The 13,805-nt window shown below is 37.7% G+C and overlaps 1 protein-coding gene across 2 annotated transcripts in view; it reads right to left on the minus strand.

Moving 5' to 3' along the window:
• Positions 1–13,805, minus strand: part of LOC128992339 (C-factor-like) — a 76,527-nt gene that overhangs the window by 41,987 nt on the left and 20,735 nt on the right. Inside the window, exons 1-2 of one of the 2 annotated variants that reach the window (XM_054415914.1) lie at positions 5,341–5,399; positions 4,793–4,924 (exon numbers count right to left, since the gene is read on the minus strand). In XM_054415914.1, the coding sequence (XP_054271889.1) occupies positions 4,793–4,924; positions 5,341–5,349 (141 nt within the window). In that variant the 5' untranslated portion in view covers positions 5,350–5,399. Of the gene's footprint in view, positions 1–4,792; positions 4,925–5,340; positions 5,400–13,805 lie in introns of those variants that run through there. The other variant, XM_054415995.1, reaches the window with a different exon arrangement.

Below are 13,805 nucleotides of genomic sequence, written 5' to 3' on the forward strand. Positions count from 1 at the left end.
TCAGTTTTACACGTTTACAAAATTATTTTACTTTGTTTACATTTCTTCACATTTGAAGGTTATTGTTGAAGAAATGTTTAACATGAAATGGCTCCATTGACTAAATAATCAACGATGCAATAGCTCAAGAGCTCATGTGTAAAGTGCCTATTTTGAGAAGGCGGGGGTCAAACTAGCCTATTTATTTGTCTAGCCCAGTCCTAGGCATAGCCCACAAGCCCTAACTAAGGTTATAGGTTAGAAGGCTAACCTTAGTTATAACGTCACTAGTTATTATAGGCATGATACACTGTTGTGTTTGGTAATAAATTGGTAATAAATAAGTGTAGAGCGAGAGTTATTAATACTGTATGAGCGTGATATAAACCTTATACAGAGTTTTATAGCTTATTGACTCACCAGCGATGTGTTTTGCATGCTAGGGCTCAACCCGGCTTAGTACTTTGACGACACTTTCTACACTCAGTAAAAACGCATATCGCGGCCTTAGGCCAATAATCCGTTTCAAAGACGTGGAGGAAATGCGGAGTGAGTAATATAAACCGACAACTTGAAGTTAAAACTCATTGTCGTGTGATTCAAACACAACATAACCTACAGTCAACACAACAACAACAAGCTCGAGTGTCTGAATACTTGGCGGCTGCAGACGACGGCGGCCGGCTAGCTTTTTCGGGTTAACAAACAGCAGACGTCGAGGATCAGCTGAGCCCCCTACTTGTCTAGAGAGGGGAGCGAGAAGGATGATCTGAGGAACTCTCAGACGGCGAGTAGAAAAGTTGGTTCCTCACCAGCCACGATACAGAAGAGTTCCTCACCATCCACGATACAGAAGAGTTCCTCACCATCCACGATACAGAAAAGTTCCTCACCAGCCACGATACAGAAGAGTTCCTCACCATCCACGATACAGAAAAGTTCCTCACCAGCCACGATACAGAAGAGTTCCTCTCCAGCAACTACAACGACTAGTTCGAGAAGTTGTCTTAGTCCCGAGATCGTTATTGGTGAAGCATAATTAACTTGTGTGATACTTCAAGTAAAATTGTAAGTCTTATATTTTAATACATATAAGGTAAACCGAGTTAATTATTGCCAGGATGCAAAATACTAGTTTTTAAAATCAGTTTTACTAGATTTTATATTTTCACTCCTGTTAAACCAATGGACTTAGGCAAAGTAGACTTGATTACGATGGTGTGTTGGTTAAATCCATAACGTAACGAATACAATATTACGAGGCCAGTGTATTTTGAATCCATTTTAGTAAGCCCAAAACAATTTAATCTCATCAAGGATACTAATTGATTAGTAGTAGTCAGTGGCTACTATGATTAGTTGTGCTAGTTCAGCACGTCCCGACCAGCACGCATGGCGTGTTGGGAGTAGTGGCCTTAGGCCTGTGTTTTACGATATTTTATGGTTTAAACGACGGGTTTGCCATAAAGAATTTTGAGATTAATGTAAACCAGAAGTGGATAACTCGTTTCGGCCTTGGTTACTAGTTTTAATATTCGTGTGAAGTAACAAGGCATTTTATATCCTTCTGTCTGGTAATTTAATCTCTGTTTAGTTAACGGTTTTTGGTTAGGGTCATGTGAGGTAATCAGTGACTAACCGTTGAACTGTATTTCATGTTTAATGATTTGTATTTGTTCTAATATTTTGTGTGATGAGTTTACGACAGGAGTTGAGATTGTATTGGTGCGAATTGGATAGCGTCGGCCTATGGTGTGGAACCATTTGATGTCTGATGAATTTGAGGGACTGGCGAGTCGGCGTGCACTCAGTGTGGCTTCGGCAGCTGTGGTAGCGTGTTGAACCTACCTTTGGTGACGACCATGGAGCTCATCGACGCTTCAGCAGCTGCGGTAGCGTGTTAAACCTACCTGGAGTGACGACCAACTCACGACACTGGAACCAGCGACTCGTTAGCGGATGGAAGATTGACCTAGAGCAGTCAGCTAGCCTAATACGATTCTCGAACAGTTGGGGTTGTGTGATAAACCAACCAGAGGAACTCACATCACGCTGTTGGCCAGCTTCGATGTTCTTCATTTGATTATCCAGCGGCAGTGGTTGCGTGATAAACCAACCATTGTAACGGAGAACAACGGTCAGCAAGACAACCGGCGCTTGGTCAACGTGTACACAACGAGTGTTGAACCGTTGTGGTGGATCTTGGCGTGTTGTAAACCCAAGGATTATCTACATCGGGGGTGGCAAGCAACAACTACGAACGGACGGCCACCACGCGACTCACTGCGGCGTACGGGGCAGTGACACATGTCCGTGTAAGAATACGGACACCCAGGATGTCAGCGACGAAAGACGGACGAGTAGGCTCCCCGGCTGTAGTACCGATATAGGGCGCGCGGGCTGGAAAACCTAGGCCGCGGTGAAGACCAGGCGAGGATGGCTGATCCCCAGCCTACGACGACGTGTGGAGGGGTGGAAGTACCTCAGCCTGTAGCTGTGGTTGACGGGTGAGCTTGAACCCTATGCTACAGTTTGGTGGGTTGAGTCGGTTAAGTTCAAGGTACCGCGACATCACGAGTCTGTGTGCAGAACCAGACAGACACCCAGGACGGTGGCGGAGACCGACGGGGCCGAGGACTACGGGCTGTAGTCTCGATTGGGGCCACGATGGACGCCCAGCCTGCAGTGAAGACGTAGTAGCTGCGACGTTAGATGGGTGATCTGAACCCCGACTACAGCGGCAGGCGGAGCTCCCCAGGTACCGCTACGATGCTGGAATCTGTGTGTTGAACCAGATTCTCCTGGGGCTACATGTGGACATGTAGACGATTCGGGGATGGCGACTAACGACAATGGAAGGTCAAATTGTCTCACTGCGGTGGAAGGGGCAGTGACAGGGGTCCGTGCGATAAGCCGGATTCCCGTACGATAGTATAGACAAGTGTCCAAGAAACGAACAGGGACACGATTGTTAACGTCGTACGTCACATATATGGCGCCCGAACAAACAACAGCAACAAAAGGTATTCCTGCAACGAGCAGGATACTTATACGACCGCAGAGACAGGGGTCCGTGCGATGAGCTTCCACGATACGACGACATCAACGAAGTGTCCGTGCAACGAGCGGGACAAATATATAAGACGGAAGTGACAGGTGTCCCTGCAACTAGTGGGACACTCATATACGACGACGACAATGACAGGGGTCTGTGCAATGAGCCGGATTCCCAGACGACAGCAGCGACGGATGGGAAGTATGACTCGAGTCTGCAGTAGCATCGACAGCGGTCACAACAGACCCAGTCTGCAACGACGGCCAGGTGAGGCCGGATGAGCCCCAGCCTTCAACGACGAGCGGGGGGCGGAATGAGCCTCAGCCTTCAGCTGTGACGACAGGAGGGCGACCGTGGACCCCAGACTACAACGGCAGATCGAGTTAGCCCATACTTGGTGAGTCGAACCCAAGCGCCTGGCTGAATGTCGTGTGCTGAACAAGAAAACGATTTCGGGGGTAGTGACTAGTGTCCATGGAAGGCCACCACGTATCACTGCGGTGTAAGGGGCAGTGACCGGTCCGTGAGGATTATTCCGGACCACGGCGACATCTGTGGGATGAACCAGATGCTCGAGATCTCCGACACGGTAAACCTCCCAAGGTAAACCAGCCGAGGTGACGGCATGGCTGAGTGTGAAAGTAACATCTTGACGCGAACCCTGGAATGCCAACCCAAATCTCCGTACTGAGGCCTATCCGGAAACTAAATGTGCTGTATAGCACGTGGTACTTAAACCTGGCATGTAAACTAGTGTTATATTTTTTAGTGTGGAAAAAGTACGTCACACATGCAAGCTAGGCCTTCGTTATTTTATAAAAGCTGAAAGTTTCTCACTACATGCTCCCAATTCAGTTAAGAATGATCACGTCTCTCTTAAATTATCCATTATTTCACAAATTGCCCTTTAAGGTCGTAATTCCTTTCTAAAGGGAACTTTTCATATACCTAATGTTAAAAATACTTCAGCTGTACTTATTTGTTTGTTATTCTTTCAATTTATTACCTTATTAAAATCAGGTGTGATTATTTGTTTCTTTTACTGTATTTTGTTTATTTCAGGTTAACTTAACCAATCAATAGTTTTATTAATACTTATGATGTCAAACGGGGTGAAGCCCGTGGGTAACAGCTAGTATAGTATAAAGCACATTGCAGAATTGACTGGCAAATAAGTAATCTAAATTTTTGATATTGCGTACTGGATAAATGATAAATCACGATCGTCTGTATTGAAGAAACAAAAATCAGCTGTAAATGGTGATTGCTATCCTTATGGATAAAATTTGACTGTATATCTAATTTCCTGTTAGAATTTTGGGAATTCCACTATTTTTTCTTCCGTCACAGGATAGAGACCTTTATTTTGAGCCCTCTCCTGTCGTTCTACGACTTCCTAGTCACCCACAATTTTGACACAAAGAATCCCCTTTCGTAATTAGATACCAAAACTGTGAACAACTGTAAAATAGAGACAAAAATGGGTTGACTGAGTATATTTTGAACAAAAACAGCAATGAAATATTATTATTTACATCTTTTGAGTAACTTATTTGTATGTATTGACGGACAGTAACATAAAAATTATACATACAAACAGAAACTACATAACACTTCCCAATTGAGGCGAATGTGCAGTCTATGGGTACTCTGATAGTCCAGATTTTAATCCGTTGAATGTAGTCAAATTTATATGATTGTAGCAGACAAATATAAAATGGATAGGGTTTATTTAATGATTAATATGCCCTTTATTACCTTTGCCTCATTAGGTTTCCTGGCTGTAGCGATCAAAATTTCTGGTTTGGCTGAAGGATGTTTCAAAAACTGCTTTACAAGTTCAAGTCCAATACCTCGATTGGCCCCAGTAATCAGTAGAGATCTCATGTTCTGGAAAAATTATAAACATAAAACACTATTATATAAGTATAGGGGTATAATGTGTGTATATTACAGTAACTTGTTACTTGTATTTTAGTCATGGCTAGGTAAAGTTTTCACATGTTCATATCAGCTATCATAATTATGGGATTTCAAAAATCTTCAGTTGGGGGCTTTTTTACATAAAAAATAGTGAGCTCCAAATATGTATGTCTTTATTAAAACATTACAAATTACAAATTATAAATTGAAAACTGTGAAGCCTATCTTAAACTCATATAACCAATAATATCAATTGTGATGGGACGACACCTGGGTGCGTATTTTAACCCAAATATGAGTGAAGGATGAATGTAAAAATCAAACTTTTTCGTATTTTATGTCATTATTGAGAACTACTGTTATATAATACTTAACATACTAACTTGCAACATTGTTATAACTCTTCTGAATTCAGGACACAGGCAAGATCTATAACCTTAACCCTATAAAAAATATTTGTTTTTGTTTACTTTTAAGATGCATTGTTAAGTTGTCAAATGTCATAATAGGACAATGTAGGCATAAGGTTTACATAAACTATGGTGAACTTAAAACTGTTTTTTTTTCTGGAGAAATGGTATAAATACTCCGGCCGCAGCAAACCTGCAGACTAAGCGAATTTCCACTAGCCTGATTGGATTTACACTCAATCGATCAATTTTCTTTATTGAGATTTCTTTAAGAAATACAATAGTGTCATATACTAAAATGCCTCCTTAAAATATCACATTTTATTCCCTATTTAAATAGAATTAGTTTAACGAGTACTTAGGTTTGCTGCAACAGGGAGGGTAAAAAAGTGTTTTTTTTTTATGCTAATAGTTTAGTAATGAAATGAATGTATTTTACAAATTCGATCAAAAACTATATCTATAAAAGAGGAACTATGTGTATATGTATGTATGTTGTGGACTCCGAGACCACTCAACAGATTGTAAGGAAACTTTCAGGCATTATTAAGCATTTTTCAAGGATGGTTTGTGTGAAGTTTGATGCAGATCCTTCAAAAGGGCTCCGCCCCAGAGGGTTTTAAGTGGGCCAATGTCAGACTTTTTGAACTACAATGTTTACAAATAAATATGACTAGCTGTTACCTGGCAACTGTTTTGTAGGTTTGAATAATCACAACATGCTGTATTAGTTAGTTATAAGTACCGGGGGACCGAGCTTTGCTCGGGGAAATCATTAGTTTACTCTGAAAGCAGTCTTAGGTTTGCAGATACATTAATCCGTTCCCAAACTCCACACTGCTCGCCTTTACTACTTCCTTCACCACTCCCTACGTCGTGGACATGTTTCCCTCCCTTCCCCTAGCATTTTAGGATTGCAGATACAATAATGTAATTGCCACAGACAGCAATTGCCATATCTCTCCATGGCTGTGTGTATATTCAGAAGTAGTGGGGGGGGGGGGACCACTTGTTCACATACACACAGCCATTAGGAAGGATATTGTTCCATTGGTGTCCTTCCATAAGCCTGATAAGAGATAAGAAACTCTTACACCATATCTGCCTGCCTGCCTGGTTATGTATTTAGAGGGCCTTATGTATCTTAAGGTTGTTTGAGGCTTAAAGTCTGTTTTTTGTATATTATTTGGGTAAATACTAGTATTCAAATGTGAAAAAAAATAAAAACTTACCATTTATCCATACGTTATATAGATATAACTAGATAAGTTATCTATAAGTATAAAAGAGGATGTTTGTATATATATATATATATTTGTTTGGCAGTGATAAACTCAGACACCGCTGAACCGATTGCCACGAAACTTGGTACATACGTGTAGAATTTCATGGAATAGGTTTATACACCATCAATTTCGTGATCTGTCCAATCGGCTCCGCCCCAGTTTCAGTTCAGCTCTGGAGTTTCCCATGTTAACCTTATGAGAAATGGAATTAATGAATCTTAACTTGTTTCAATTAAACAAGTTGGTTCTGTTCTATGATGTTCAATAGCATTAAAGTTACAAGGATTACCAACAGGGTGCAGCACTATTATTTCTTTTACATTTATGACAACAGCTAATTTGCAACCAAAAGGTGAGTGAGCATAGCGAACGAACTTCAACTGGAGGCGGGTTAGCGTAGTGAACGAGCTAACCTGAAGGCAAGTGAGCGTAGCGAACGAGCTAACCTGAAGGCAAGTGAGCGCAGCGAACGAGCTCCAACCTAAAGGTGAGTGAGCGTAGCGAACGAGCTCCAACCTTAAGGTGAGTGAGCGTAGCGAACGAGTTCCAACCTTAAGGTGAGTGAGCGTAGCGAACGAACTTCAACCAGGACGTGATTGAGCCATGCGAACGAGATCATCTTGAAAATTAAGAAGTTAAACGGGGCAAAGCCCGCGGGTTACACAGCTAGTATATATATAACTATAGATATAAGTTATATATGTATCAAGGAAATAGTTACTTTTAATCGAATTTAAGTGATTAGTATGATAAAGAGTCATTTGGTTCACCTGTTAAGACCATGAAAGAGTTATATTTGACAGAAAAAGCATACAATGTTCATAAAAATTGCATTTAAAATATGAAACCTTTGTAACTTTGAAACCATAATATCTACAGATTAGTTAAAAATTGAGTTTTAATCAGCATGAAGAGTACTACAAGATGTATATGTTTATTCATCTCCAAAACTGTGATTTTAGAAAAAGACAAATACGTAGTAACGTATTATTTGCTAACGGAGACACAATACTGAGTCAACATTCTTGGTGGGAAGGTGGCCTTGATAGAGGTGTCAATGTACAGTGTACCCTCTGAAGCGTATTTAAACGTTGGAAAAGACTATATAGATAAAATATAAGTTATTGATTTGTAATCCTGATGGAATTATGTTAAAGAAAAGTCCAAACATCATGTAAATGAGTGAAAATTTAAAAACGTACGTTTTCAGGAAAAGCATTTTGCAAATTTTTTTCCCCTTTTTTCAAAACTTTTTTTTTATTTCATTAACATTTGAAGTTTTATAAAATGTCCATGGCAACGCAATATCTTTAATAGTTTTTTTTTAAAAGAGCGTCTTTAGTGGAAAAACACGAAATCCTGTCACGACCATAACAGACGTTTATATGAATATTAAAAATAGTTAATATTATTTTTATAACTATGTTTTGCTATAAACTAATTTACTTTTATGACCATTATACAATAAAAAGGTCACTGAGCTTTTGGTATATTTGGTCTTTCTAGAAAAACATAAAAAAACTCAAAAAATTGAAAAAAAGCCAATAAAATCTTTTTAAGTTTGTATAACTCTGAAAAAAACTTACCTGAGACCCGAAAAATCGTTATGTTTGTATAGAGGTGTGCTTCTTTTGTGTATAAAACATTGAAATATGACGATATTTTAATTTTTGAAATTTTTATGATAGAAATCGTAAACGTGATGGTCAGGGACAAGCGGTACTTTCGTACTTTCTAAAACCATAAGGGGGTATAACCTTAACCTTGCCTCATAAAACCACTACCTTCCTTAACATTGCTACCTTCCGTAGGAAAATACAATAGGCCTAATTCATTGCATAGAAAATATTATAAAACTATTATTTCCTTAGAGAGGAGATTCCAAAATTTAATTTTCATACATAAAACGTGATCATGTGCCTTTTATTTGGCTACTACGATTATTGCACAAAGTATTAATGATTATCTGTGCCTTTTTTACTTTCTCCCCCTATACATATGGAGAAAGTATTGTTTTCGTCAAAATTTTCGAGTTTGTGTGGATATATATGTTTTGGGCCCCCCTGGACCCAAAAAAAGGTTTTCAAAGTGATGTCTGTGTGTGTGTGTGTGTGTGTGCGTCTGTAGTCACCAAATAGTGGCATCCTTCACCGGAACACAGCCGTACTGTGGCACCTTGAAAATTTGTGGCATCTTTTTCAGGGTGCCAGAACTAATTTATCATTTTTGGGGTTATCCAACACTATAACGTCGTTTAAACATCACATGCCACAGTTGAGTATTTTTCATCTCGTCGATGTGTGTTTAAGTAGCGCAGGCACACGCCGAATTGTGAACACGAAACCATGCCAGCAGCTAGCGTGCCTCGCGTCGTCCACCGGAATTACAACTTCCTTAATGCTGGATTGCCAATTCTCACGTCAGCCCGGGAACAGTGCAGCAAGCAACTAATAATACTGTACTGCCATGTACTATAAAAAAAATTAAGTACCATAAATAATACACTTTTGCTCCGAGTGGTGAACAATGTTTTACATTACAAATAATTTGTGTAGTAATAATTTAAACAGTTTTTATGCCAGCATTTAAAATTTATATTTTTATTTACAAACATAAATTGGTAACATAGTTACTATCAATTGCAACATAGCATACAACATAACAACATAACAATGTTTTAGGTTAGAACACCATATAAATTGCACAATGCTGCAATTTTTTATCTTACAAACTATTTTGTGTTGATACTTCTATTTTATTAACATTCTAGTTATGTTGACAAAATATTTTACAATTACATTTCTAAAACACACATTTAGGGTAGATTTTGATGCATCATTGCTGAAAATTGTGTTTTGCTTCTCAGAGTATTCCAAAGACATCTAATGTTTCAATACATGTTCAAATGTTATATGAGGTACACATATAACAGAATCAATTGAAGTACTTTAATTAAAATACCCCCACCGCAGCAAACCTGCAGACTTAGCGAATTTCCATTTGCCTGATTGGATCTAAACTAAAATGTCTCCTTAAAAATATCACATTTATTCCCTATTTAAACAGAATTAGTTTAATGAGTACTTAGGTTTGCTGCAACAGGGAGGGTAAAAAAGTTTTTTTGTATGAAAAATGTTAAAAGGTAGGCCTACTGTGGTTTAGTAAGAAATTAATGTATTTTCCAAATTTGATCAAAATATGTTCATAAACAAGCAAACTACAACAGTTGACTTATTCTCCATAAGAATAACATGGGAATTTTAAAATTACAATTTTTTTGAATTTTCTCCGTAACAATTAGGCGCATAACAACGCTTCAATATACTAAATTATTTGTTTTTTTAAGCTCTACAAAATGGTTTAAAAAGAAATTGTGAAATTTTGTGTTTTTAGGGTCAAAAATGGGAAAACCCTATTTTCACCCCATAAAACCCCCCATAAACCCCCGTTCCCATAGTCCGATCAACCTCATTCAAGTTTATCCCGCCTTACACCTTCAAACCAAATTTTATCAAAATCGGACAAAAATTACTCAAGTTATCGTGCGGATGGACACATATATATATATATATATATATATATACAGGGTTATTATAAATGATGTTCACGATTTCATGCATACATAAAATATAGTTTTATTTGTTATAAAAAGAAATAAAATGGTTACAACTTTTGAAAAACTCAAAAAGTTTCGACCCAAATACACAGAACTGTAAATGATCGATACGGGAACCCCTTGTGGTACGACAGATGTCAATAATGTAGTCAAGCTCTAGATTTTGAAAAGTGTGTCTAGGTCTATTGTTTCGATAGCATTGGTAATCCGTTGCTGGATCTCAAGTATTGATAATGGTGGTGTGTACGCCTTATCTTTCATGTATCCCCACAAGCAAAAAATCAGGGAGTGATCTTGTAGGCCAGTTCAGGGGTGTGTCATTATTTGGAACACCGAGCTCGTTACAGATCTCAGGCAGGACATTGTTAAGTTCAGCCCTACTACAAGTAACATTCAAATGCAGCCATTTCTCTTAAATTTCAAGTGTCACTTGCCAATATAGGGGTTACTAGGAGGATAATCGTTAAACCTGGTTCTAAAGTGTCGTTGCACACTAATAACAGATTGGTTAATGTAATATTCCAACTGGCAAAAAGCTTTCCTGCCTTTAAATTCAGCCATTACACAACACTTACAACAATTGACTTGACAAACAGCTGATATGCACCCAAACCAATGTAAATGAAACTTTGTGAGTTTTTATTTCCAATGGTACCAACTAAAATAGTCTTGAAATAAATTAACCCAGTAATATTTATAATCAAAATCAGGAACATCATTTGTAATAACCCTGTATATCTCTATATATAGATATATAAAAATTTGAACGAATGGTGTTTTTGGCCTCTGGGGACATCAAAATGAAAAAGTAAATCGGTCCCGGGCTTAGGTCTTACCATAAGACCTACGGTAATAGCTACTTCCCTATAGGGAAATTCGCTAAAAACATAAAAATTAATGTCAACAATCCTACTTTGACAGTTCTCATTGTGTATCACAGCTTTTTGATGCTGCTTGCTTCAAATTAGCTGTTATCATAGTTGCAAATATATAATAGTGTTGCACCCTGTTGGTAAACCTTATAACTTTTTAATGCTTTTGAATATCATAGAACCTACTTGTTTGGTTGAATCAGCTGTAAAAACTCTTTAATTCCTTTTAAATGTGAATACCCATAAGGTTAACATGGGAAATCCCAGAGCCACTGGGGCGGAGCCTGAAAGGAGTATTGAGATAACAATATGCCTATACGTTAATCGGGAATGTGCGCTATCATCACCCCAAAATTCAGCCCAATCCGACCAGTATTTTTTGCGTTTACTTGTCACAAACCTACATACATACATACAAACTTTCTCATTTATAATATTAGTAGGATAAACCTATTTCAAAATACAATATCAATTTTAGGAAATTCCTAGTATGGTTGGAAATATATTGGCATACGTGAATTTTGTGTAATGTTTTTTTTACTCAATGTGTTATATTTTACTTCATTTATTATTTATTTAATTTATTTAATATGTTTCTACTTCTTGAAATTCTCAGTTAACTGGGAGGCAGAGCAAACATTTCGTTCTAAAATCAACTTGAAAATTCTAAACAATCTTTTTTGCTGTTGGTTTACTCAAAAGGCTATAATGTTCTACTATGAATGCAAATTATAATATAGTACACATTTCCAGTCTCACCTTACTCAAAAACTATGATGTTTAACAGTTGCATGTTTATTATGTATCAACACATTATTTTTAATTTGTCACCAAACTGATTCTTGAATTTTAGAATTAGTACTTGCAAGAGTATGCAAAACTGCAGAGAGTCCTTGAAAATGCTTGTGCAATGATATAGTTTCAATTGATAAAACCTTCACAAAATTGTATTAACAGAACTAGAGGAGGAATATGCACATGGTGTTTCATTCGTAGGAGGCAAAAAAATTCAAATCATATTAATTTATGATTTCCAATAGATTTTGGTTTTCCTTAAAAACAATGATATAAAACTGTCTGCAAATGTCGATAAAACTAATTTTATAAAAAATGAAGACAGTAACTTGTGAAATGGACCGCGCAGGCAGAGTAACAGTCTAGACTTGCCTCCAAGACTGACGTTTTCCAAACGAATATACAGGATGAATAAAAAGTCAAGACCCCCCCCCCCTCTAATATTTTTTCCAAGTAAATATACAGAAATATGCTTTTGGTGATCGTGTAATCTTAGCAGGAAGTTTCATTTTATGATTTTGAAAATGTTGAGTGTTCCCCCAAAAGGTTACAGTTTGACTGCTTGTTTATTGATAGATCAAAGATAACCGTTTTTAATTCCAGCTAAACTGATGCAATTTTGTAATGAGTTGTGTAGCAAAATACAAATTTTCCTGTGGGATTGGCTGTCGTCAATCACATTTTTAGGCCAGAAATAAATTATTTTCAATATTTGAAGGAAATTGTCGAAGCCGTTCTTCGTCCAAGCATACATACAAGCAAACATAGCTCTCTAAAGGTATGTTTCCATTCCGTTCCATTAAGTTTCCATAGGAATGGAAACAGCATGGCACAAGTGCAAAATCGGCGCAAGTGCAGTGCGACTTTGGTGACCGCCGACTGCACGATAAAACTTGTGCCGTGAGTTGCTGGCATATGTGCCCTGTTGGAATGGAAACGGCCGATACCGCATGACAGGTACAGTAAACATAACCTGAAATTTTGTTTCAGTTCCGGTGAGACCAGTGATTGTTCATGTGCTCTCTGCTGTACTATCAAAAAACAATCAAAATGTCAGACAATCAAAAAACATACGTATTCCTCAAGCCAGGCCAACAAAAGCTATCAAAAGTTATAAATTTTTGTAAATAAAACTACTGTATTAAAAAAATACTTCCAATGTATTTTAGAAGCCAGGAAAACATTCAATCATATATAAGTCAAAATTATTAGATTGGCTTATAAGTCAAGCTTTTTATTCAGTCGAAGAGGTTTTGGAAAATGCAGATTTTTCAATGCTTGACGATTCTTTGTTCTTGTTATGGGTTTTCCCTGTTAATTTAAATTTTGTATTATTACTGATTTTTTAAATCCTTTTAAGATTCATTTGACTTGATTTTACATTTTAAATGTTAATTGGGTGCATCAGTGTAGCTGGAATAAAAAAACGGTTATCTTTGATCTATCAATAAACAAGCAGTCAAACTGTATTATAGTAATTACTAACGCCTTGCAAGATGCAGAAGAGACAATTTTGGTTCCTCGGAAATAATGGCAAGCAGCTTGAGAACGCTAAAGACTAACTTCTACAGGGTGAATAAAAAGTCAAGACCCTCCCCCTCTAATATTTTTCCAAGTATTATATTTCCAATGTGTTGGCTACTGGCTAGAATTGTTGAAACTCACCCTGGTTCAGATGACATTACAAGAGTTGTGACTATGCGTATGAAGAGTGGACTTCTCACTAGACCGGCAATCAAGGTTTTTCCACTGCCTGTACTTGAAGACTAAATTTTATTACAGTTCCGCCCCTTTTGTTGATTAAACTTTCTCTGTTTTAATTACTGTTTCTGTACTCTCTTGTTAAATTAATCATTGAACCTGCAGTTC

The sequence above is a fragment of the Macrosteles quadrilineatus genome, unplaced genomic scaffold, assembly GCF_028750875.1.
Source record: "Macrosteles quadrilineatus isolate MER2022 unplaced genomic scaffold, UCM_ALF_1.0 Scaffold_1__1_contigs__length_201487025, whole genome shotgun sequence".
Lineage (NCBI taxonomy): Eukaryota > Metazoa > Arthropoda > Insecta > Hemiptera > Cicadellidae > Macrosteles > Macrosteles quadrilineatus.